At 37.5% G+C, this 27,169-nt stretch overlaps 1 protein-coding gene across 4 annotated transcripts in view; it reads left to right on the top strand.

Annotated features, from left to right (window-relative positions):
- CPED1 (cadherin like and PC-esterase domain containing 1) overlaps positions 1-27,169 on the top strand; it is a 324,581-nt gene that overhangs the window by 2,387 nt on the left and 295,025 nt on the right. For all 4 annotated transcript variants that reach the window (XM_010382302.2, XM_030933056.1, XM_030933055.1 and 1 more), the window contains exon 3: positions 24,314-24,497. In XM_010382302.2, coding sequence (XP_010380604.1) covers positions 24,314-24,497 — 184 coding nt within the window. The remainder of the gene's footprint in view (positions 1-24,313; positions 24,498-27,169) is intronic.

Raw genomic sequence — 27,169 nt, 5'->3', positions numbered from 1 at the left:
TGAAAACTGCAACCGAAATTCTACAGCTACTTTTAGGCACAGTAAAGTGATTGAAGAATGTGTATTTTTGTTGTTGTTGCTCCTTTATACTAGCATTAACTTTTTTGTTGTTTCCTGAATACATCACAGTCAAAATGGATGTAAACTGTGACTGTTAAAGCCATTTCTTGTTAGTTTCTAATATTGAGAAATGCAATTTCTTCAAAAATAGTCGAGATAGCCTTGCTCTTATTAAATGGCTAAAATTTTTGCTAAGAATTTTGGATGAAAAGGTTTTATTCATGAACTTACAGCTTTCTTATTCCCCTCCTTTGCTCTGTGTGATTCCTGCTTTGTTTGTAATTTAGGCATATGTTAGCTGTTATTTGTGGGCTGTCATAGAAAATTCTATTTCAACTTTGAATCTCCTACTACTTATAAACCATCTGAAACTTGCTGGCTGCTGGTGTAAAACATTCACTTGAGAATTTTCTTCACCAAAAATGCCAAACACATGTTGAATTTGGTTTACAAATGATTCACAGTCTTAAGTATTTTAACTGTAAGCAAGATTCTAAATTTACAATTAAGTTCAGGAGCCCAGTGGATATGAAAAGTAGATTTCCAAACATTAGCCATGTCACTCCATTTTTAACCTATGCCAGCCCCTGGTTTAAAGCCACTTTTTATTTGAGACAGAAAGGAAGCGAGAAAGAAAGTATCATGCACATGTTAATTAAAACCAGACACAAATTAATTCTACTTATAGTATATGTTTTGAAAAAAGAGTCAAATCATATTCTAATTTAAATTATTAGATATTCTTTCAGATGGCTAAAATGAAGAGAGAAAGCCTTTGGGATCAATATATTGATCATTTTCTAAAGTAACTATTTGTGAAGTTCATTTTTAAAAGCTGATTAGACACTATATAGGTTTCCTGAAAACCTAGAATTAGCTTTGAGGCATTTTATAGAAGTAGCATTATTTCTATCTGTAAATTTTGGATTTTGTTATTACTTTTATTTACTCAAATCTTAGTCAAATCTTTGCTTTAAGTGTTTTTAAAAATTACTTAAAGCAGCTGATTTTGACCTAGGGTTCATGGATTCCAGAATGTATTTAGATGTATAAAATGTATACATCCATGGCATTTTATGCAAAATACTGTAATGTAGGTATATGTGCAGATCTTTGGGGGGGAAATTATAGATTTCTGTCAGATACTCAGAACTAAAAACATCCTAAGAACCACCACAAATGTTTAACAGCCAGTATGTTTACATGTTAAACTAACTGCCCCTCCAATATGTGTAAATTGGATCTAGATTTAAAAACCTAAAATGGAAAAAATCATAATGAAAGACTTCAACTGAGCATATTAGAACAAGTGTTTCAGTGAATGTTTTAGTGTTTGCAGGGATAAACATTCAGAAACCAAAGTAAATATACAGAAATAAAAACTTCTTGGATCAGAGTTTTTATTCACTAAGTAATACATATTGCCCAGTCTTTTGTGTTGCAGTTATGTCCATGAGAAGACCTTTGGTACTTTATCAGCCTCCTAATGGAAGGTTCTGTACTACCAAATATTTGATCATGGGTGACTTTACCCTGCACACTTTTACACATGGGATCTGATTCAATGTGTAAAGCTGTTTTCAGTATGGATTGAAATCATGGTATAGTATATGCCAACTTTCCATAGTGAAGAAGTACTCTCCCTCTTTCTTACCAAACTTTAATTCATTTTTCCATTTGAATAATCCAAAGGGCTTGGCTAAGCAGATGCATTTTTGTCACTTCTTCAGAGTTTTCTCCCAACATCAGTAGTCTGAATATTGCCTGACAATCTGCCAAGTCTTAAAATTATTTCAATTTAATATATAAACATAGATGTGTTGTCTTCATCAAAGTAGGTCACTCAATAGATTTATCTATTTTTATAGCATCTAACACTTTAACATTTCATAACACAGGAAGCACATTAAATTATAAACAGAAACAATGAAAGAAAATCTCCTTAGTATATGCTCCTTTAATGGAAACTTTGCTATTTGGGGAATACATTTATACTCACCATAGCCATGTGTTTCTGATTACCTCCTGTTGATGGCTCCAAAATGAGAACTACTATTTTGTTGACTGTTGCTTGACTATTCATTTCCCGTATCTTCTTGACTCTCCCTTCTCTTTCAGTGACTGTTCTATATGACATCTGCTTTCTCAAGGATCCAAACACAGCCCAATGCAAATAAGTGGATGTTCTCATCGAAAATGATCTAATTAATCTTGTTTGCAATTCTAATAGTAAATAATATATTTAACATTTGAAAATTTCTTAAAAATTCCTTACTTGACCCAGGTTTTCTAGAAATAGAACTGGAGGCAAATACTTGCATGCTAACACTTTATTAGAGAATGCAATCTCAGGGACACAAGAGCGAGGAAAGAACAGAGAAGGGAGAGCAAACACAAGGGAGTACATTATTGCAAATCATTTCCAGAGAGGCTTTCTTCAACTACCACGTCACAGTGCAGGTGCTGCACAAAAGGAGCAGAAAGGGCAAGCAGTTTATCTCCTGATATCTTCTCCTGCCTTTTATTGATTGGAGTCCCTCTCATCGTACTTACAGGTTGAGTTATTTGGCTTCTCAGGGCAGCCACTAGAGAAGCTAGCCCCTGGATGGGTGTCATCCTGCAGGTGCAAAGGTGAGGTGGACCCTCCTTTTCAATCAGTACTGTGAGTAGGAGCTTCCAGGTCTGTGAAAACACTGTCCTTAGTTTGATGACCACAACAATGGCGAGTAATGCCCACTAGAGGGGTAGATGAGGCAATGTGATCTACTCACTACTGAGACAGTAGTTTGATAATTTTGCTTTCTAGAAATCCACCAAAAATCCAGCAAAAATGCTTGCAGTCTTGGGAAGAGGCTTCTCTTATTTTATATAAAAATTTTGTAATTATCTCACTGAGAATCCTTCTCTTCAACTAAAAAAAAATCCCCCACAGAACCTTGCTTCATCTCTACCCTTTCTCCTCCTGATACCTTTCATTTATTCATTATTTTTCATTCATTTAGTAAATATTTATTGAACAATTTGTGTGTATTAGCCTCTTTATGAGATACCAGTGATACAGGAATACAAGCTTCTGTGAGACAGACAAGTAAATTAACACGGTGGGAGGAAACTGATAATTACAAGATGACTTTTTGAATGTTGGGAAGGAACTAGAGAGGGTAGAGAAAGAAAAAAGGATTACATGCAGAATAGCCCACATATGCAAGTAAGAAATGAAATAGACTGATAGCCTGATACATTTGGAGAATTCAAAGTATTTGTTATGCTGTGTGTGTGTGTGTGTGTGTGTGTGTGTGTGTGTGTGTGTGGTGTTGTTGTTACTGATGGAAGCAGGAAGGCAAATACACAAAGTAGAAAATTCAGCAGGGTCTGGATGTTGGAAACATGCACATGATAAGGAGTCTGGATTCTATTCCAAAGGCAACAGAGAATCCCTGAAGAATGTTAAGCAAAGACTGGCATAAATAGATAAGTGTATTAGAGAACAGTACAAGCACACATTGCAGAATGGACTGGAGTAGAATTGAAGGCAGGAAGACCAGTTGGTAAGCTGCTTCAAAATGCCTCTTCTTTGCCAAATCTTACTTTCCATGTGTGTTCTTGAAAACCCCCTTTTCAACCTTTTCCAAAACTGGCTCCACGGTTACCCTCTGTTACTTATAATATTGCCAATTCCAAATCTTTCCTCCTGCCAGCAAACATGTGTAGAACTAATAAACCAGTAAGTTTTCTTCATACCTGGCAATCAACCTAATTCAATATGCTCCCTGTCTCTCTACTTCCCTTCAGAGAAACTGTAACTCGTTCTGTTTGCATATACTTCCTGGTCATCCCTCCCCATTCCTTATCCTTTGCATTTGGTCATTTCTATTGAAAGCTCTCTTGGTGAACCCCTTACTACCAAATCTAATGATGTATTTTCAATATACATCCTTCTTCTCTGAGGCATCTTCTGCTATTGGGAAGTGACTCTTTCTTGAAATTTCCTTTTTGAATTCCACAACACAACAAGGTTATTCTGAAAAACTTGTGGTCTCCTTTCAAGTTCATTTCCTCTCTCCGATGACACAGGTAGACATTTCCAACCTTAGGCTCTTGGAACTTTGCCTTGTTTTATACTTTTCCTTGATGAATGTACCAATTTTGCCTATTGTTAATTTTCACCCTTGGGCAGATGACATATCACCTACCTCTTCAAATTCCTGTTACCTTTTTCTAGAATATTCTAAAATACTACAAAAATTTAAATAATTTATTTCACAAACTTCATGCCCAAATCAATGATTCCTCTTAACCTCCCTATTTCCATGAATAGGACCTGACACCCAACCACCATTTTCCTAGATGCATAGGCTTTACACCTTTGTTATTTCTTGCTCCCTCCCCATACCTTGCTCCTCACCAAATCCATCTGGCCTGGCTCCTTACCAAATCTGAGACCTGCCACTGAGCCACATGGCCAGCTCCAAATTAGAAAGGCCACAACATTCTTCAGGTTTTTATTTCCTCCTCCTCCTCCTCCTCCTCCTTCTTCAGTAAGTCTGGGAGTGGTGGCTCACATCTGTAATCCTAGCACTTTGGGAGACTGAGGCATGAGGATCACATAAGTCCAGGAGTTCAAGACCAGCCTAGGCAAAATAGAGAGAGCTTATCTCCACAAAATTTTTTTTTAAAAATTAGCTGAGATTGATGGCATGTGCCTGGAGCCCCAGCTACTCGAGAGGCTGAGGTGGGAGGATTGCTTGAGCCTGGGATGTCGAGGCTGCAGTGACCTGTGATCGTGCCACTGCACTCCAGCCTAGGTGACAGAGCAATCTCCTGTCAAAAAAAAAAAAAAAAAAAAAAAAAAGAAAAAGAAAAAAGAAAGAAAAAGAATTATCCTTAAAATTTTTTAATAGAGGTAAAAAAAAAAAAAACCCGTATATTATAAAATTTACCCTCTTAACCATTTGTAAGTATACCGTTAAGTAGTATTAATCATATTTACATTGTTGTATAAAGTCCAAAACATTCTTGCCTTGTTCACAGCCCTTATTCAGAAACATTAGTCTCAACCAGCTTGCATGTTGTTTCCTCTTCTCCTTGGCATCTGGCCCAGATCTAGATTTCCTCCTCGTGGTTTATATATTGCCTGTAGACATGGTGCTCCTTTTTTAGCTCTAACTTCTAATTTCTCTCTGGGACCATGCTGTGCATTTAGCCCTTTATTATACTATCATAATTTTAGTAAATATCACATTAGCACAGCCTTTATGGCTATGTAAAGTGGAATTTTCTCTAGTCCTCCAAATTAGTTCAAATAAGAGTTCATCAGATTCCAAAATCTTAGCATCTACCTTCACAATCCCAATGCTGTGTCCTCATTGTCACTAACCTAGACTCGTTCAGTGATTTAACCAGTTACCCCTCCATCTGCCTGCATATTCTATGCAGTCTGTGCACAGGTCTCATTAATACCTCTGCTGAAAGCCTTCAGGAGTTGTAACGTTGGGCGCACTCAATTGAGTAGAAACCACCCTGACCCAGGCATGTTCCAACATACTTTTCTAGCCTTATCTCCACCCTGTCTCTACGTGTAATCCGTAATCCAACCAACAGCCTATTCTCTAAACTCCCACATCTCTCCTTCTGTTTGGAGTCTCCTCCAGGGAGCCTACCCTAGTCAATGCCTCTAGAAATCTTCATCATCATTCTTAAAACTTTCAAGAACCTATGAAGTTTCACCTCCTTCATCATAGCAGCCCTTATCTCCATAAATGGATGTGTGCTTAAACATCCCTAATAAAACTTATGTTTCATTGTAAGTATTTATAGATGAAGGAACATTAGAATGTTAGAACTGCAAATAAGTTAGAGATGATTAAGTTCAACATCTTTTTTAAGTGAAGAGAGCGAAGGCCACAGAAAGAAAGTGGCTTTCTTAAAGTAACATAACAAGTTGATAGTGAGGACAGGAGTGGACTGAGACCTATGTCCTTTCTATTTTATTATAGCCCCATATGCTAACTCCATTCATTGGTATTATGGTCAAATTGTGTACCCCGTCCCTGAAAAGATATGTTGAAGCCCTAAACTCCAGTACCTCAGAATGTGACCTTACCTGGAAATAGGGTTATCGCAGATACAATTAGTTAAGGTGAGGCCACACTGGAGTAAAGTGGCCCCTAATCCAATATGACTGGTGTTATAAAAAGACGGTAGACAGGGCATGGTGGCTCACACCTGCAATCCCAGCTTTGGAAGGCTGAGATTTGGAAGGGTGGATCACTTGAAGTCAGGAGTTCGAGATCAGCCTGGCCAACATTTTTTGTAAAAATACAAAAAATTAGCTGGATATGATGGCAGGCACCTGTAATTCCAGCTACTCGGTAGGCTGAGACAGGAGAATCACTTGAACCCAGGAGGCAGAGGTTGCAGTGAGCTGAGATCATGCCACTGCACACCAGCCTGGGTAACAAGAGCAAAATTAGATCTCGAAAAAAAAAATAATAATAAAATAAAAAATAAAAAGAAGAGGACAGCATAGGAAGACAGAGACGCACAGGGAGAATGTCATGTGATGTTGAAGGCAGAGATTGGAGTCATGCAGCTGCACACTCAAGGACACCAAAGATTGTGGCAAACCCCTGGAAACTCGAGAGTCAAGGAAGGATTCCACACGTTTCAGAGGAACTGCTGACACTGTTATTTCAGGCTTCTAGCCTCCAGAATTATGAGATTTAGTAAGTAGGCTTTTCTTGTTTTAAACCATCCAGCTTTGTTACAGCAGCTCTAGGAAACTAATAAATTTGGGAAGGTAGAATAGTTAAGTACATGAACACTGCATTCAAATTAATACCATGTGTTAACTTGTTACCTTGGGCACATTTCTTGATCTCTCTAGGATTTAGTTTCCTTACCTGAACATAGAAGTATTATCACCAACTCCCCAAGGCTAACATGAGCCTTAAATGAGATAAATCACATGAAGCACTTAAAGTGTCTGGCAGATAGAAAGCACTCAGTAAATATTAACTATGAAAATAATTATTATTTAATTTCCTTGAAGACTCACTCATCTCTGTGGACCCTATAGACCCTAACATTTGGCCTTCACAAAGTCAGTGAGAAACAAGTAATTGCTGCAATGAACATAAGTCTTTAGATAAGAAATAATCTGAGATGAAAGCTTTGTTGAGTTTCTCTCTCTATCTCCCAGGCTCTAAGCTGTTGCCTTTTCAAAGTAAAATGAATCTTTTGAATCAAGACCAAACTTAGGGAGGCTGATGTATCAGTCAACATCAGACTTGCTTATCTATAGGCAAGTCCTTAGTTTTGTGTATTTTTTTTTTTTTTTAAATCTGAGCTGCTGAGATGAACAGCATGTTATAGCTGGGGATGGGGAGGAGTGAGCTGAGTGCAGATAGGAGGAAAGAGATTAAGATTTTGGACCCTGAGTAACATATCTATTCATTTGTTTATCATCTGTCTTTCTGCATGGAATATAAGCTCTTTCAGATCAAATACTTTATTTGATTGGTTTACTGCTACATCCCCAGTGTCAAAATAGTCTCTGATACATAGTGAGGATTGAATACATATTCAGTCGATGAATGAATAAATAAATGAATGATGAATTTTAACTTGCCAACTCTAGAGCAGGGCAAGATATGAAGATATGAGAGGAACTCCTTCTCCTTCTTTTCTTTCTCTTGCTGGACTCAAACGTCCTCCACTTCTCCTTCCTACACAAGTATCCCTTGATCTCTTTACTGTACTATCTCTTAGACTTCTGGCTAATGGTAATCATCATGCCATTTCTACATTAAAGTTGATTAATTATCTTTGATTAACTATCATTGATTTCTCTTGTTATCATCAGCTCCTTTGTCTCATTGAAATCCTTAGCCTATAGACATTCTCAGGTATCTACCATAATAATAATAAAAATAACATCCTTTCCTAATAATTGTGCCTTTCTAATTACATCTCTTCTTTCTTATCCTCATTGTCACCATCATCTAACCTCTATTTCTGTTAAGGAATTTCCATTTTTAACAGATTGATCCTACCTAAAATTGAGCCATTCCTTTTATACATTTTTATATTGTAACTGGATTGGAAAATGTAGATTTAAAAATCTTGCTGATGGAATTTAAGCACAGGAGTTTATGTATAGGAGGCTCTCAAGAGATGTTGTGAACGTACTAACAGGTATGCAACTTTCGGAGAATTAGTTAGACTGCCTGATGAGCATTTAATGCTTGCGAGTTTATCTGAGACAGTTGATTAGAGCATCGTTAAATTTTTATAATGAAATATGCATATGGGTGAAAAATTGCTCATACTGAGAGAATTTAAACAAATTCAAATTTGTTTACATTAGATACATTTTAATGAAGTCTTGATGAAGCTCAAATTTAAACAAGTTATATTTAATGTCATATGTATCAAAGAATTAATCATTTTATAAGTGTCATTCTCTCTTGTTTTTCAGATAGTGGCAAGAGCTTCTGCTTCTTTTCCCTCTATGCAATTATGTTTCTTGTTTTAATGGAATTGAAAATTCATATAAGATAAACCCTCTGAAATGGAAACCACTAGATACACTGACATTATAAAAAGTGCTTCCTGTTATCAACTCTGAGTCTGTGGCCTTTTGGGGTGAAAGGAATGTTTTGGTTTCGTTTTTCCCCTTGGCTTCCTTTAGATATTTTTTCCAAGGGATCTGTTCTCACTAAAAGAATGAACTCATGTTCTAACATAGGATTTATGTTCTGTGGCAGAAACTACACCAAATTTGGAAATTTGCAAGGTAAACAGAACTTTGTCAACTTTTGCACTTTTTGGAGACTTGTTCAAAATGTAAAATTAAGCATTTTGACTTATCATGTATAGAGTTTGGAAAGAAATATGACAATAAAAGACTGAGTCGGCCATGTATAATGATCTTAAAAAAGTTTATTCAGCTTTTAATTAAATTCACTAATAGAGACTAGGCATATTTATGATCCAAAATAATAGATGGATCAAAATAATTATTAAAAAGAGCACATGGATTTGGCAGTGCAGAATGGGCCTTATCATGTTCCTTGACATATAACTACCTTTGGTGTCCCTAATCTTTATCTGGGGGTTCTCAATAGGAACCCCTACCGGTTCATTTATGGTGCAGCCCTATCAGAGTAACTTGGTAAAAGGGAAACTCTGCAACTCTGCATATTACTGTTGAGAATAGATCTTACAATCTCCAGCACAGCTTTCAATCTGAAGCCCGTTAAATACCTTGAATAAGAAGCCTTGCAGATCGTGGATATGTTGTGGAATACATTGGTCCAAATTCCAGCTTTATCTTAGCTATGGGACAATTGGCAAATTTTATCCACATTTTAAAACCCTCAGTTCTCTTATTGGAAAGTGGAACTAACCCCTATTTGTGGAAACTGAATAAAATCATATGTTTGAAAGCATCCAGCATGGTGGTTGGCCAGAGTCAATGTTCAATAAGTATTATGTGTGTCCTTTCTTCCCCTGAGAAGCTGGGTTTAAGCTCTGATCTCAAAAACAAACACTTGGTATAGGTTACATTATATTTGCTTCACTAATGCATATATAGTAGGCATTTTTGATTATCACCCTGTGTTTTCTTCAGTACATATATTTTGCTCAGGTAAATGTTTAAAGCTGCTTGTCCACTTTCCCCTTTGGCACCTATAGACACAGTCAAATGCAAGCATATTCCGCGGGATTTCCAGGGATGTGCATAATGCTTTCTTATCTGCTCCAGAAAGTCACTTTGACTGCCAGGAGTCAGAATGCAACATATCTTCCCTCATTTATTAAACATAAATTATTCACAAATTTTGATATTTTAGTTCTTTTCGTAGCCGATTTCTTGTAACATATGTCACAGCTGATCTTGACAAATTCAAGCTGATAATTGCTGACCTAAGCATATTTTGAGTATGCCTGAGAGAGGGATTTCAGGTATCCAATCTAGGAAGAGAGAATCAGGTGGAGGAAGAAGCCTGATGGTAACGTATAACTATGGGAAGAAAATGGAATTTACTTAAAAAATAATATTACTCCAGGGTCATGATATTTCTTATTTCTTTTGGCATAGGACAAAGAAGGTGGTGTTAGGGTGGTGGTGCAGACTTCTAGAAACCACCAGAACAACCTGTTAAAAGTTCATGTGTCTGAAACAGATCCTGCTGTGACCCATTCACCCTTTCCAAGAGAAAGGGAAATTACCCGGGACTGAAATGGGGAATCCCAATTTCCATTATGAAGAGTTGAATGACCGTCGACAAGTGACTTCCTTGGGTTTTATTTTCCTGGTCTGTGGTACAGGATTGAAATGCCTGTCACAGAGGTGCTATGGGATCTAATTAGACACTTTAGCTGAGGGTACTTTGAAAAGCATTGAGATTATAAAAGACTGGGGAATACATATTTTCATATCCAAAAGAATGATATCATTAAAATATTCTCATTGCATTTGGTGCCTCTTGGGAAAAGAAGAGAGATTATATATATCTCTTTCTCACAAATGTGATTACTGGAAACACTCTTCATTAAAAATTTATAGTAGAGTGTGCTATACAAATGCCAAGTTATAAAGTTATGTTTCAAAATGCCACTAGGAGTCCAAAATCGTGCTGCTACAATTGAGTTTCCTCTTGATGTTTCACTATTTCTTTAACAAGCAATAGGAAGTATAATAGCATTCCAATAGCTACGGCCCTAAGCCTACTTCTTCCCTGGTGGAAAATCTAGTATTAATTTAGCCAAAGTGCACAAATGCTTCAGGAAAAATGGAACAGGATATTAACTTTTCTATAGCAGTAAAGGAACTACCCGACCCTAGCAAAGCATCAATCAGAAGTTGACTTTCATACTGAGCAGTAAACCTTCCCTACTAGACACGCCCAGAGGGCAGAAGTGATTTTGAATGTTTCCCTTTACTCCCCTCTCTGTTATTATCTTTAAGAACTATCTTTTTTTCTGAATAAACGGTGAAAACATTAATAACATATCTGAAACTCCCAATTGTACAAGCTAAACCTACTTATCTAAGTATTTTAGAAGTATATAAGCTATTTTAAAAGCAGATAGGTTTGAGGCCGAGTTAGTTTTCTTGTGGGGGAGTATATGAGGACAGGGAAGAAAGGAGGTGAGTGTACTATGTTTCTTAAAAAAAAAAAAAAACACTGATTAAAGCATGACCATGTTTGCTTTTAACAAACTTATTTTGCTGGAGAGCAGATAAACTCTCCAGCATATGTTGTGGAAACATATTCTGTCAGACATATAAACTTCAAAAGCTAGAATTGTCTCCTATTTTTCTTGTAAAATAATATCTTAAAAGGAAGCCCCTTTTCTGGGATATAAATAGGAGTATGTCTCATTATCCAATAATATGTACATAATCCTAAACACATTTCCAAAGTAACCAAGCATTTATAGTGATGTAACCATACCCTGTGAAATCTAGCATTAAACAAAACTTTCCAATAAATTACTGTCAGCTGGATCAGGGCAGAGACCAAGTTTACACAATTCCTGGCACATAATATGTTGAATGAATGGATGAATGAGATCTAGTGTAAGTTCATGTTGTGTATTCAGTATAGAACTCTCTGTGGTGATCAGCAGTCCTTAAATTCTTCTTTTGTGCTTTCCATTCAGCTCTTAAACTCTGATTATTCCCAAACAACGTCCCCACCCAGGTCTTCCTTCATTCAAAAGATGTCTTCACCTGTGCTTTCCTGAGAAGACCAAAGCAATTTGTTTGACCATCTAAGACATGGTTCCCACTTTTGACCTCACTGATACCTACTGCTAGACCCTTTAAGAATAAACTAGAACTCTAGGAAAGGAAATTCCTTTTCCAGCCAGACACAGAAGAAAGCTAAAAGCTATTCTGCAACACAATTGGTCCCATAAAGAAAGGATTAGAGAGTTTAGGGACTTGAAAACTTGATACCAGTATTAGATGATGTATTATTCCTTCCTTTAGGAAACAGTGCTTATATTTGTGAATTTTAGATATTGCCATTTCCTGACAATTTTTGATTGTGGGAGCAAGAAGTTGGCCATCTGATATTTAAACACTCTAGAATGAATATGTAATTTGGAGATCTCCAGGGCTAATTCTGAAAGAATATGTGAGGTTGTGTTATGATATGTTAGTATGATTGTGCAGCCTCTGGCAACATGAGCAGGAACAGGTAGACAGGGTAGAGTTGGGGGACCTCCCAAGGGAAAGCATAGGAGGGAGAGTTCTTGGAACTCAGTCAGTTTGGAGAAAGGGTTACCCAGGGTTGTCTCAAAGGAGAGCCAAGGTTGCATGTCGATAATGGCCAGTAAACTGAAAGGACCAGACAAGAAGGCCACAGAGAGTGAATAGGCATGAGGGTAATAAGAGTAAGCAAGAAAAAGAATGAATGCCCAGCTATAAATGTGTGCTGAAGGAAACTTGGTCTACTTCTTTTATGTGGAGTGTGGTGCCTCTTCCTCACATTCTTCTTAACCGTGGTCACTCCATGAATACGATAAGGCAACATTTCTCTGGGTTTGCCAGGTGCGTGCCTCTATCTTGCAGCCCTTCATTCAACAAGAAGTGGAACAGATCTTTACTGTCCTGGAGATGTAGAGCCACCTGCATGAAAGATATTGCCTATCCATCCTTAACCATCTGTTCAGCTCAAGGGAGCCCTGGATTTCTGGGGAAAATCCAGATGAACTGGTTGCTACATGCATCTGAATGCCAAGGGGAGAAGGCAGGAGCCAGAGATGCTGTGCATGGGGTTGACAATGTTAAACAGTTGAAATGGGCTTAGAACCTATCCTCCTCCTCCAGGGGGTATAAATGTGGTGACTGGACAGGCAGTGGATGGAGAATCTCTTAATCCCCAAATCAGTGCCTGAATTCTACCCTTATATCCGGCAGGTGTTCCATTAGGCTGGACTCTGCCCAGAGGAGGACATGTTTGCTCCGTGCCAGAAAGAGATTCTAGGCCGGCTTGCCACGAGTTCGTTCATGATGACCCACTGCAGAACTGGGCTGTGTGCATGTGCAGAAGTGAAATGCAAAGGGGACAGCAGAGCTAGGAGGACAACTGAGGTCACAAGCTGGGCAGGATGGAGGTGGGAGGATGAGGAGCACACTTTGTGGTTGGGAAAGTAGATAGAGAAGAATGAAAATTGAATGGAGAATGAAAGCAAGGAATTCAGGAATTTCTAGGGGAACACTTGGGAAACCCTAAGACTAGACACTGGTGACCGTATTTTCTGAGCCATAAATAGAGAATGTAATGTTTCATAAAGGACTAATATCCTAATGTGTGAATTTATTTATAGAACATTATAACAAAGTAAAAATTAAGTCATATTTAGTTGTACAATTAACAAATGGCCTTTTTTCTGGTCCAGTCCCCAAATCTAAGAAGTATGTCCATTGTATGTATGGCATCATGCCCCTATGCATTTTTATAATGATATGTTTGCTCTAACACTGAGTTTTTATCAGAGAATAATCATAGAGATGGAGGCTCATTTAGTATTTTAAAATTATTTAATGTCTTATATATAAACACTACCTTTTCATATCCTACATGTAATTTGACAGAACCCTTATGAAACAACATGATTAAAACTTTAAAGGTTTGTGTTCTCATTGTTCAACTCCCACTTTATGAGAGAGAACATGTGGTGTTTGGTTTTCTGTTCCTGTGTTAGTTTGCTGAGAATGATGGTTTCCAGCTTCATCCATGTCCCTGCAAAGGACATGAACTCATCCTTTTTTATGGCTGCATAGTATTCCATGGAGTATATGTGCCACATTTTCTTTATCCAGTCTGTCATTGATGGGCATTTGGGTTGGTTCTAATTCTTTGCTATTGTGAACAGCGCTGCAATAAACACATGTGTGCATGTGTCTTTTTAGTAGAATGATTTATAATCCTTGGGTATATACCCAGTAATGGGATTGTTGGGTCAAATGGTATTTCTGGGAACATCACACACTGGGGCCTGTCGGCGGGTTGGGGGCTGGGGAGGGATAGCATTAGGAGAAATACCTAATGTAGATGACCGGCTGATGGGTGCAGCAAACTATGATGGCACGTGTATATCTATGTAACAAACCTGCACGTTCTGCACATGTATCCCAGAACTTAAAGTATAACAAAAAAAATTTAGAAACAAACAGAAAAGCTGTTATTCACATTGAAAAAAAAAACTTATAGGCTTTTACTGAAACTATGTTAATTTTTCAACATATTATTTCATCTGACAATTCTTTAAGATCTATTTCTCTAATAATATCTTATGTTTGTGTGGGACTACATATTTTTTAATGCTTTTGTCTAAACGGAGTCACTCTGGATTCTTACAGTAGCACAAAAAGATGGAAGGTGTCAGTACTCATTTGCAGACAAGGAAAATGAAGTTCATCAAGTGGAACTTCATTAGTGTCAGCTGATCATGAATGGGGTGGGGGCAGTGGGAAATAGAGACTTGAGATTCAGGAGGCTTTGTGTTGTGGCTGGAAAAGCCTCAAACTCAGATTCAGAGTCTCTGGCATCTATGAAAATGTCTGGTTGACCGCATGATGCTTAGGTACTGATATTGTTGTTGTAATTGCCCCAGTGCTCTTTCCTTTCTGCTATATTGCCTCTGTATGGACTTACTATTTTAAGGCCAAATTGCTGAATTAACTTGTTGTTTTGGCATCAGGGGACAGAGACTTGCTATTATATTAACATTTTTCAAAAGAACAAGGTCTTTCCTTGTCCTCCACTTGTTACTTCATAATTGTGGATTGTCAATTCTCTTTTTTCTTCATTACGGACATCCTTTAACTACTGTTGACACTGTGGTAAGACTCAGAGGGCAATAAGGAACCTCATATAGTCAGCTAGAGAGCATTTACTTTAACACCAGCAAAAGCAATCAGGGCTTGGAGATACAAAGAAAATAACTTCTTCCTCCTGTTAAGCGCTACATGAGTGTCTGAGAAAGGAGAAAGAGAGGGCAGGGATAGGGGAAGAATCTAAGGAACAGGAAAGCAGAGGGGAAGAGAAGAGATTAAAGAGGGACACACTCAGGAGTGATTTTCGCTGGCTCCAAAATAGGGAATCACATCAAATTGTGTCAAAAAAAAAAAAAAAAAAAAAGCAAACTACATTCTCTTTGTCTTTTCATTTCAAGTTCTATCTTATTTTCAAGTTCTGTCTTATTCTTACAGACATAATGAAGGAAACTGTCAAGACCACCATCTGTCAGTTATCCCTGTGTTTTTGTAATCTCTGTTGGATCTGTGTTATGTCTGTGAGGTTACAGTAAATAGTAAACTGCTGACCCACAGCTGTGCAACGTGGGTGGCATCTCAAAGGAGCCTTGAAGAGGAGGCTGAAAAAGATGCTTTATACTACTTTTAAAAACAGCTAGAAAAGAGAAAAGGGAAATTTTAGTAGAAGCAGAAGAAGGAAATAGTACAGGTTCCTTCACATTGATTGAAACGAATGAGCATTCCAGTGGAGGTGAAGGTTGGCAGGCAACAACGAATGCCAGGCACAGGAAGGCAAGAAGTCACAGCTGGTGATCCTAGATATGCACTTGAGGAGAAAAAGCTGTCCTTGTGTTCTTAGTTTTGCCTTTAATTTCTTTCTGCCTCCAAGATTCACCCTATGTGTAGGGGTTAGCCTGGGGAAGGAAGGCGCCTCACTGGAGCCGAAGCTACACCCAGCATGATTCTGCATTTGCTGGAGTTTGAAGAGTTGTGAAACTGTTTAGATTGCATTTTTTTTTTTGTTTTGCAACTTGCACTCTTCCATTCTCCATTCTCTCCTCCTCTCTTCTTGCTTCAGTTACACAGCTCTGTGTTGTACACCTTTTTCAGAAAGGCATCGTATGGTCCCAAAGTTTTGAATGAGGAGAAGGGGCATTAAACATTGAGGATACCCAGGAGTTCTCAGAGTTTACCTTCAGATTATATGTTTACTGTTTTACAGATTTGATGGAAAGTCTTCTGATAAGGAAAACATGACCGATCTCTCAGGTGACAGTGTTTCAGATGTGGACTACGGCAACTAAGGCATTACAGCATTTATCATTAATTATTTTCTAGACTGGGATGTCCAAGTCAGGGTCTGCCCTGGTGTTGCTTCTGTTTTCTTCTTTTGTGCCTTCTTCCCTTCTAATAGAAACTAGGCTTACAGGCTCCCTTTCTGTTTACTGAGTGTCTTCACGACAAATCAATTTTCCTGAAATTTTCTCTCCAGTACTGGAATGTGTTCATTCTCTGTACCTTAGCTCTCTCTTTCTCAGTTACACATAGCATTATTTGACCATCCTGTTGCTGCTTCTTTTTGCTCTTTCTACACCAAATCAGGTTCCATAGTACAGAACTCACTGCTCAGGCCCTCACAGTTCTCTCTCTTCCCAGGCTTTCCCTGTATGGTTTAATGCCTTCTTAGGGCAGGTCTCAGGCATCCCTCTTATGGGTTAGTGACTCAGGTTACTTTTACTGTTTTCTTTTCTTTTCCTTTCTTTCTCTTCTTTCTTTCTTTTTTCTTTGTTTCTTTCTTTCTCCTTCCTTCCTTCCTTCCTTCCTTCCTTCCTTCCTTCCTTCCTTCCTTCCTTCCTTCCTTCCTTCCTTCTTTTTTTAACCTCTTTTCTGCAATATGGAAGGGGTGGCTTGAGGTTTTTAGAAAATACTGTGATTTAGGTAGTAAAAGTCTGGCCTTCTGAAATTCTATCAGGGTACTCATCCATCCAGAAAACAAAACAAGAAAAGCACTCTTTTTCTGTCTATCCTAAGTCCAGTTTTTCTCATCTGCCTCCTCCCTGACACGACTTTAGTAAACTGAATCAAAGTTCTTCAAAGTCGAACCTATGTATAAAGACCAGCATAGAGTTATCAACCTTTAAATTTTCCACTACTCACTGCATTTAGGTTTCCTACTAGCTACTTAACAAGATAATAAGTAGCGTTGCATTGCTCCATTTTTATCATCATTGTCAGTCATTTCTTGTTGCCTATCTGACCCTATTTGCCACTCACAATAAAAAGGATTCATGGTACTGACCTTCAAGGTCAACAGCAAGGAACTTCAAGAGAAAAAAGACAATTCTTCAAGGCAAGGAAAAGATAAGAAGAGAAATTACCGATTTAATTTAATTACTTATTTTCTTTCATATACAATATTCACAATATAGGCAAGCAATAACACCAAATCATCTAAAAGAGCTCCTGGGTCATTCTTTAACAAACCAGAACCCTTATTTCCATTGGAAATTATATGATTTCATTAATGATTTATTGCTCTTCTTGCTAAACACTAGCCCTCCTAATGAGGGCTAGAACCTGGATAGACTTCTTCAGTGTTGCATTCCCAGACCCTAAGACCATGCCTGTTACATAGAAAATGCTCAAAAATGTTAAATGGGAAAATGAAAGAATGATGAGAACAAGCCAGAGGACAGAGGCAGAATCGGTTTTGCCATCCAGAATCTGTCCCACCGGGTGCTTTTCTTCAGGAGCTCTCAGCAATCCCAGCCCAGGTGCAGGACAGGCAGGTTGCTGAGATCTCCCTCAGGTCCCTCAGCTCAGTGTTTCCACAGAATCCTGACTTACGGGGCTTATCCTAGTTTATTATAACTAGTTGCTTACGTCTGATTTTCTTGGTGGGATGTTAGATCCTTAAAGGCAGAGGATTTACTGTGGATTCCAAGCTCTTTCATGTTTGATGTTTTGCCATGTGGATGTGAAGGAAGTGCAGCAGAGCAAGGACATTTAATATATTAGATAGAGGGTGGTTGGAGTGTTGGACCATGGAATCTGAACTGCAGAGAGAGAAGCTGAGGAAAAAGGAGACCAGTAGAAAGTTCAGGCTGTGCCCAGTGGCTCACACCTGTAATCCCAGCACTTTGAGAGACCGAGGCAGATGGATTGCTTGAGACCAGTAGTTCAAGACCAGTCTTGGCAAGGTGGTAAAAGCCCCATCTTTACATAATAATAATAATAATAATAAATAGCTGGATGTGGTAGCATGTACCTGTAGTCCTAGCTACTTGGGAGGCTGAGGTGGGAGGATGGCTTAGGCCTGAGAGGTGAAGGTTGTAGTAAGCCTAGATCATGCCACTGCACTCCAGCCTGAGTGACAGAGCCAGTTCCTGTCTCAAAAAAAAAAAAAAAAAAAAGAAAAAGAAAAAAAAATTGTTAGGTGAAAAGACTAATGATTGAAGAACCAATACATTGGAAATAAATGAGAAGAGCCAGATACTTCAGTGCAATCAAAGAATGGAATTTCTAAAATTTTATAATTTCAGAGGAGGGGCTGTTCTGGGACTACAATGTCTAAGATATGGCCATTGGAGCAAGTGTTTGAAACGAAGTGGAGGAGAGTCACTGGAGATGAAGAGGTCATGAATATTTTATGGCTTGAGATGCAGATATTGAATCCTTGACTGAGATATTCTAGTAGATTTTTTTTCCACCTAATAGTTAAATAATTACAGGGCATGCGTGTATTTACAAACAAGTAAGCTCATACTTTGCATTTATGTATCCATTCATTTGCTCATTTATTCATCCATTCTCTCTTATTTAGAACCTGGCAGTAAGTTGCATATACAGCAATGGCCAAAGCAGACAAATCTAGGCCCTCATGGAACATAGTAGAAGAGGCGGACATTAAACAAATAATATATAGTTATATGTCGTGAAGTGTGCCAGTGGGAAAATTACATTGAGGGATATAGGTGATAATGGGTTTTGGCGATGCCTGTTTAAGTGGGTGCTATTTCATCAAGGCTCTATTGGAAATACATTTTTTTTTTTTCACTTTTTAAAAAGTTTTTTGAGACAGAGTCTCACTCTGTCACCGCGGCTGGAGTACAGTGGCACGATCTCAGCTCACTGCACCCTCCACATCCAGGGTTCAAACATTCTCCTGACTCAGCCTCCAGAGTAGCTGAGATTACAGGTACATCACTATACCCAGCTACTTTTTTCTATTTTTAGTAGAGACAAGGTTTCGCCATGTTGGCCAGGCTGATTTCAAACTCCTGACCTCAAGTGATACTCCTATCTTATCTTCTCAAAGTGCTGGGATTACAGGCATGAGCCACCACACCCTGCAGGAATACATTTTTGATAAGGAAACTTTATTACTTTTTTATCTCTCTTATTTGTATATAAATCCACACGTGAGTGAACTTGCCTATCATTAGATATTGAAGGTTGGGATAGCCCCAAAGTACAGTTTGGGAGTACAGTCAGAAGATGCTCTGTGACATGGAGTAGTTCTGAGAAATGTGTAGCCCTCCCATCATCAGCTTGAGATTCAGTTAAATCAGCTGTAAGATGCAGACAGAAGTACACTAAAGCTTCGTTTAGAGAGGGACATCCTTTCAAGCATCAGCTTGCATATCCAGAAACCTGTGGTCCCTAAAGTGTTCTGCAATTATAAGATATTTTTTAAATAGAAAATGTATATGGTATAGATCCCAGAAAATTCCTTCCATTTACTTCTTACATTCCCTAAAATAAGTGTACGTTTCACCAGTAGGGAAGAGAATCTGTATTTTATTCTTACAGTGGAAAAATGAAATATGATAGACTCTGTAATATTTCTAAAATGCCAAAGTCTGGACCAGGAAGGCAATTTAACTTTTAGTCATATATGACACACATCCAAAGTCTACTAGATGATTTGTATTTGAGCATCAAAAGATGTCATAAATACATGGCTACTTTAATAAATCCAGAAAAAATCTTTCTGCTATGTGAAAAAAAAACAAGTTTTATTTTTCAGCCTTACTGTATTTTGAAGAGCTATATTTCTTGGTTTCATGGTGAGTCTTGGTAAAGATTTTTTAACAGCGTAAGTAACTGAGAAATGCAGTACTTTTATAATGTAGCTCTTCAATTTTTTATGTAAATTAATTATTTTGCTTAAATATTTAACTCTATATTTGTCATTCTTGCTAGTATTTACAGTTCTATTGACATAAATTTGTGAATACAAGTCTTAACCACTTTCTATTCCCAGTCTTCCATGGCTTTATTTATAACAAAGACTTCTACATATTGAAGGAAAAGATGTTTGTATTCACTCATTCAAAGAATATTTGTTATGTGTCTCTTATATGCCAAGTACTGTTTTTAGGCTGGGAAAGCAAAATTGAACAAAACAGACAAAAACATATGCTTTCATTTAGCTTCCATCCTGGTATGAAGAGAGAGAAAATAAACATAATAAGTTTCCAAGATATGGGAGGCCCAGGAAAAAAAAAATCAAATAAATGTAATAAGTAAACAAATTATATTTATGCATTAAAACATAATCACTCCTATAGAGGAAAATGTATATCAGGTATATGAAATCATACATATTATTGCAAAAATGCCTGTTATAACAGAGATCAAACCATATTAATTGAAAAGCTTATGGAATTTTGAATATAAAATTATACTATAATATTGATTATTATTCCTTTTTATTTACATATCTTTAAGATAATTTATTGGTGAGACACCATGTTGGACACTTTCATATTGAAAATTCATTTAATTCCCTCACACAGTAGGATTTCTTACTTCATTTACACATGTGAGAAAACTCTGATGTGGGTAGATGAAATAATTTAGCTCAGTAGATGAAGCAAGCAAGTGATGGAGCCAGAATTCAAATCCAGATTTTTGATTCCCAATCTTCTCTTTTTACTCTACGTTGCTGCATCCAATGCTCCCAGTACTTTATGACAGCATTCTGTGTTTTGCTTTATCTCAGATGGCACAAAGTTTTCAGATTTTGGACATCCTTTCAATAAAAATAAAAAGTGTCCAGTTATAAAACAACTTTTATGTAGTCTAACAAAGGGATTTCTAAGGAAATATTTCGCAGCTCTCTCAAGATGAGAGAGAGGCAAGTGGACACTCAGAATCAACATTCAGTAACACTCATTCTTTTCTAAATTCTGGGCCAGCAGGGTTGTGTCAAGTGAAGTTGTTGTAGTGGTGGCCAGGTGAAATGTATTCTTCCATTAAAAATATACCTTTGGAATTGTGGGAATAATCAAGACCTCTTATTTCTGAAAGTGCTGCTATTAGCATTTGATGACCTCGCACTTGCTAGTGTGGTTGACATAATTGTTCACATCGTTTTAATTTCACATACGCAATGTGTGCACCTGTTGTCAGACCGGCTGAAACTGTTCTTGCTCTTTGGTATTGGGCCATTCTGCTGATACAGTGTGTTATAAATATGACAAGGACAGCAGCAGTTTGTATTACAGGATAATACAACATAATGCTACTGACAAGCTCATTTCCTATTTATTCTCTATAGTCTGAGATGTGGGTTAAAATTTCAGTCTATGCTATGAAGGTTATTACCAAATATGGCCAATCATTGTACTTTATTTACATGTAATAAACCCTCTACAGAGTATATTAATAAAAGTTACATTGTTCTTGCTTAAATTAATCTTTACTGGGGGAAAAAGAGGATGGTATCTTTCAAAATGAAAACTACTCAAAGTTTTAAAATATACCTTCCTTGTGTGAAATCCCTTTTGTATTTGAGCCACTGTAATAGAGAGGAGCATCCTGTGATTACAAAAGAAAATATGATATGGGAATTCTGGATACAGTGGGTTTGCTTGAGTGACACTGATATACTGGGAAGCATCTGTCTTCCCCTTTCACCTAGACACTTGTTTGTTTACTTTGGCTTTCTACAGGCTACTCAGTTCCCTCTAACCCCTGTGTCCAAAGGCTAAATGTGTATTTGATTTCAAACACTCCTTATACATGTATTATTGCCAACAATTATAACATTTGGGGAGAATCGTGTCCCAATTTTCACTTAAATTGTTGCATTTAAATGGTTTTCTCATCAATAAAATGCAGCGTCTTTTAACAAAGGAAAATATCTAATCAATCTCATTCTCCCAAAGTAGCACGTACAGAAGGTACGATTAGCTAGAGTTCTATTCTTTTTCATTATATTCATTATATTCATCACACACATAGTAAGCAACTATGTTAACGTGTGCCAGGCAGAGCACAAACTCAGAAGCAGTTTTTCCAGACTCATTGTTCTTTGTGATATATTCTTATTAAAAAATAATACCTCATAGTACCTCCTGCATAGCAAGCATGGTTCTGAGCACTTTACAAGTGTTAACTATCTAATCCTCATAGCACCTTAGGAAGAAGGTATTGCCTGAAGTCACACAGATAATGCTGGTGCAGCCAGGTGATTCGAATCCGGCAGTTTAGATCCAGAGTTTGTGTCCTCCTGGACTACTCTATGCTTTGTCTATGAATTTTCAGCTAGCAATAGTTTGTAAGCAATAAAAAAATAGTATATGGTTCCTGACCTCAAAGGATTTACAATCTAACTCTGTTTCTTCTTTCTTTCAATATGCGTCTTCAAATATTTTGATAACTGCTATGATTCATTAATTTACTAAATACCTTCATTTATTAAGCACATACCATATATCATGTCTTGGGATAGACATTTGAGAGACATGAACAATGCAGGCCTGGCTGTTAAGGGGCTGATATGAGAAAAATGTAATTTCCTTTCATGAGTGCTAATGAAAGTATGCATTTCAATTAAAAATTTCCGTAAGAGATAATGTTTGATTATTGAGAGTTGATTTGGAATTTGATAAGCGAAATAACGAAAAGAGGAAGGAATTGTAGGTGGAAGGAACAGTGATGTACAAAAAGCAGGTTGTGGGTCAGGAATAAAGATAATTAAGAGTGTGATGTGATCTGACCAGAGTAAGAAGGCAGGATATAAGTTTAAATGATCTTGTCTTTCTTGATAAAGATGTAGAATTGGGCCGGGTGCGGTGGCTCATGCCTGTAATCCCAGCACTATGGGAGGCCAAGGTGGGCGGATCACGAGGTCAGGAGATCGAGACCATCCTGGCTAACAAGGTGAAACCCCATCTCTACTAAAAATACAAAAATTAGCTGAGCATGGTGGCAGGCTTCTGTAGTCCCAACTACTCTGGAGGCTGAGGTAGGAGAATGGCGTGAACCCTGGAGGCAGAGCTTGCAGTGACCCGAGATTGCGCCACGGAACTCCAACCTGGGCAACAGAGCGAGACTCTGTCTCAGAAAAAATAAAAAATGAAAAAAGAAACAATAAAATAAAAAATAAAAGATGTAGAATTGATTGATTCTATCAGTATGGGAAATAATGACATTTAAGTGCTGAAAAACATGGCATTCACAGTATGAAAAAGATCATGTATTAGGTTAATAAAATGGACAGGTTGACTCAGAGCTGTCATTGCAAGTAATTTAGATTCCCAGTTGTGTTTTTTACCAAGTCCTCCTCATCTTCTCCACCACCTCCTTTGGCTCCTCTTGTTTAGCCTCTCTCCTGGTTTTTGCTGACCTTCATGCAATCTCATCACTCCTTCTAGTAATAAAAATCATCTGTACTTTATCGAGGTTTAATCTCAAGTTTTCAGAAAAACCCCAGTATCTGCCATTAAGCCTTATAAAGAATTTAAATTTCAGCCTTCTTTTTCCTTGTCAATTCAAAAATCTTCTTTGTTAGTAGAATTTCAATTTCTATTTTGAGAAAGAGGAGTATTTATATGAAAGAGCAATAAACTATTGAGGTAATAACCTGGAATTATGATACTTCAGTCATTCTCCTCTCCTCACATGTGAAGGCCCATTCTGTCTCACTGAAATGCGTTCCAGTTTTGCTACAACCCAATTGAGAGACAGTGCAGCATTGTTTATCTACAAAGAGCTCTGGACTGCTTCTCACCTTGACCCCTTCCTGACCATGTCCTTTCCGTACAAAGCCCATCCTCTCTGAGTGTTTCCTCTACCATGTTTACCTACAAAAGCTATTAAAAGATAATGCAGCTAGAACTACTTTATAAAAGCACAGTGCAGATGAAAGGCACTGCTATTAATTTGTATTTTCAGCTAGAGTTGAGCTCTATATTTCTATGCATCAGTATTCCTCCAAGAACCTCTATATTTTATAGCCTAAAATTTTCATCTTTCTGTTACAGTGAGGACAATTCAGTTGACCTTCAGTTCTTGCATATGAGGTCATCTTTGTCCTTGTCAGTCTTTCAGAGAAACTGTCTTTCACTTCTAGAGAAAAACTTAAGAAAAACTTCCCAAATAGACCTTGATTTGCGTTCATGATGTCCTTCAAGGGAAATGTACTACTTTTTTATATTGAAAATTTATGCCTTTTTTTCTTAGGTCGAAGAATCCATGGAGACACACTTTGGCAGCCATGGCCGAAGGGCCATACTCTACAGGCCTCCTTTCTACAGCAAAACAGAGCTTCGGCTACACCAGCGCATTCTGACTCAACATGGCTATACCGTTGTGATCGCTGAAGAAAGGCACAATGCTGGCCTTGGACTGGCGCTACTAGAACAAGGTCAGAATAGTAAGAAGTAACTGCCAAAGTCACTTGACATATAATGTTAAACAATTTCTAGAATGTGCTACTATCTGCCTCTAAAAAAAATTATAAAACCAAATATTTATCCTTGACCAACTTTCTCACATCATAGAAAACTTATCTCTTTTTTTACTTCCTCTCTATTTTTCTTTAACTGTATCTCTTTATTCCTGAAATTATTTTGTTTATATTTTTGTAGCATTTTGGAGTCGCATAGTTCACGTTTAAATGCCACATAAAAAATGTTTATGTTTATGAGACTGAATACATGTTCTGCCCAGCACCCAAACTGCTTCATATTTTAAGAAAATTGCAGCTTCATCTGACTGCAAGTAGAAGGTGCTGGAAATTGTTTCCAGAAGCCAGCTTAAATGTGATTCACAGATTGGCTCTAAATAGGAAAGAAGTATGGATATTGATCATATGCACCATTACTTGTCAAGTACATTTATTTCTGTCATTTGGAGAGAATAATAAGAGACAAGTTTTGAAACAAGTTTTTTGCAAAGAAAGTTGAGTAAATAATGAGACTCAAAAGGGCAATAACAATAAGACCTACCATTTCTTGAGTGAGTAACTGTGGCAGATTCCACGCCATCCTCTGTATTCACGATCACATTTAACCTACACTATAGCTGCCAAGCATCCTGAGATGAAGAAATATTAATTCCAACTTCTAACCCAGATTGCAGAAAAGGAAACTGAGGCTTTACCAGCTGAAGTGACACACCTTGCATCTTACATCTGGTGTGAGGGATGGACAGATGATACCTGTGTTTCAACTCTCATTTTCTCTGCTCTGGCTTTTTATCTCTTTGATACTTCAGTCTCTCCTTTGGTCCATAATCCTGCACTTATCTATCATTATGAGAGCTCAATGATGCAGAAACCTCATTCAGAATAAGCAAATCAGATTCTTCTCTTAATGATTGTACAATATATCTATTTTCCTATTTATTAAAAGGGGAGGAGGATAAGCACTTTGAATTAACTGTTTATCTCAGCCATTGTTTCCTTTGGGGGAGAATGGTCAGATCCTGGTATCACAGTAGTTTTCACAACAATCTTGCCATCAACACAGCACTCCTTCAGTTAGATGCCCCCTTGCTGGTTTGTGCTGGCAAATGAATGAAAGCAAATTGGGAAGATATTTCTGAGAAGGTTGGGGACTGTTTAGCCATGGCCATCCTTTATCATACTGACAGTGAAATTGTGAGCTACTTAAAAGAAACTCTGAGGAAGTAGAATACAGAAGATCTGTTTTGATGAGAAGAAAGAAGGTCTTAAAATATGCAGAGCCTGGGTCATGGGGACACAGGCTTTTGTTTACTCCGTTTAGTCATCACTGCCTTCTAGGAGTAGTGTGGAAATCTAAAGCACTGAGCTTCTGGAAGCAAATGAGGAAAAGAAAACAAAATAAGAAAGCTCTGGAATATTAAGGAAAGCTGAAAAGAAACTTCGCAAACCTTATATTCTCACCGATGTTGGCTCTATTATGTAAGACCAATCTAAAGTTCTGGAATACCCATAAGTGATATTTAAAAACCTGTTTATCAGAATAGCTATTGGTATAAAGAAAAACATATAAAATGTTTAATCTTTCTTTCATTCCACAAAATATTTCATCCCATCACTGAAGGGGTGATTGTATAACTACCGCACACTGCCATGGGACCCGTGCTCCTGGAGTCGTGCAGAGTGGCCCTGATAACATGCTACTATTTTCTAAAATTCCTAAATTTCCCTGCTTTCTTGGTGCTGCTACTGACTTTCTATGGGCACAACACGGATTATCTGCACATTTCAACTTCAATTCAATTTTAGTTTTCAATTTTCTCCAGCTGCAAAGCAGATGGGTTATAGCTCCTCTTTCCCTCGATGTTCTTGGGCCAGTTTTACCAGAAAAAGGAGACTTACTCTGCAGCTTCCAAATATCAAGGAAGTGCAAAAACAGCCTGAAGGCAACAGAATCTGGCAGCCAAAGGAACTGCTGGGCTCAGCGGCACAAGATAACTACATAGTGTCCCTAGAATTTGTCAGTGTAAATGCTGATTTGGTTTACTTTTCCCACATTCCCACAGCTTTTAAAACATCTAGATCCTACCTCCGTCTTGGCATTCTTTTACTGTGTATAATAAGATATTTTTACTGGATAGGTCTCAAGAAAGGGTAGCAATTTCCCAATTTCATGAGTATGGAACATTGATTTTTATTTTTTATTTGATTTTGTAGTTTTTACTATGAGAAAAATATGCATCACATACCTTTTTAAAAGACTCGTGACTATAATCTAACATTTCCTTGATGATTTATTGTATAGAAAGAAAACATTTTTATTGCAGCCTATTTTCCATGCCACAAATTTAATCTATAAATTATATTTGAACTGAGGCACTTGCTACAAAACAGTATTTCCTAGAGATGTGATTCTTGCAGAATTTGTTTTGCTTTAGTTTCACATATTCACCTCATGGTTATTTTTACCGTGTGTATATCAACAGAGAATATGAAACTACAGTGGGAGTGTTTAAACGAAACCTCTCCAAGTTGAGCAGCCTGGGGAAAGAGGAAACAATTCAGAATAATCCAGAGCCCTACTCCACTTCCTTTTACCACTGCATTTTCTGCTTTTTAACCTGCAAATTGAA

The sequence above is a fragment of the Rhinopithecus roxellana genome, chromosome 6, assembly GCF_007565055.1.
Source record: "Rhinopithecus roxellana isolate Shanxi Qingling chromosome 6, ASM756505v1, whole genome shotgun sequence".
In the NCBI taxonomy this organism is placed as follows: domain Eukaryota; kingdom Metazoa; phylum Chordata; class Mammalia; order Primates; family Cercopithecidae; genus Rhinopithecus; species Rhinopithecus roxellana.
Note: the sequence above shows the minus strand (reverse complement) of the source record. Positions and strands in the feature narration are given on the sequence as shown.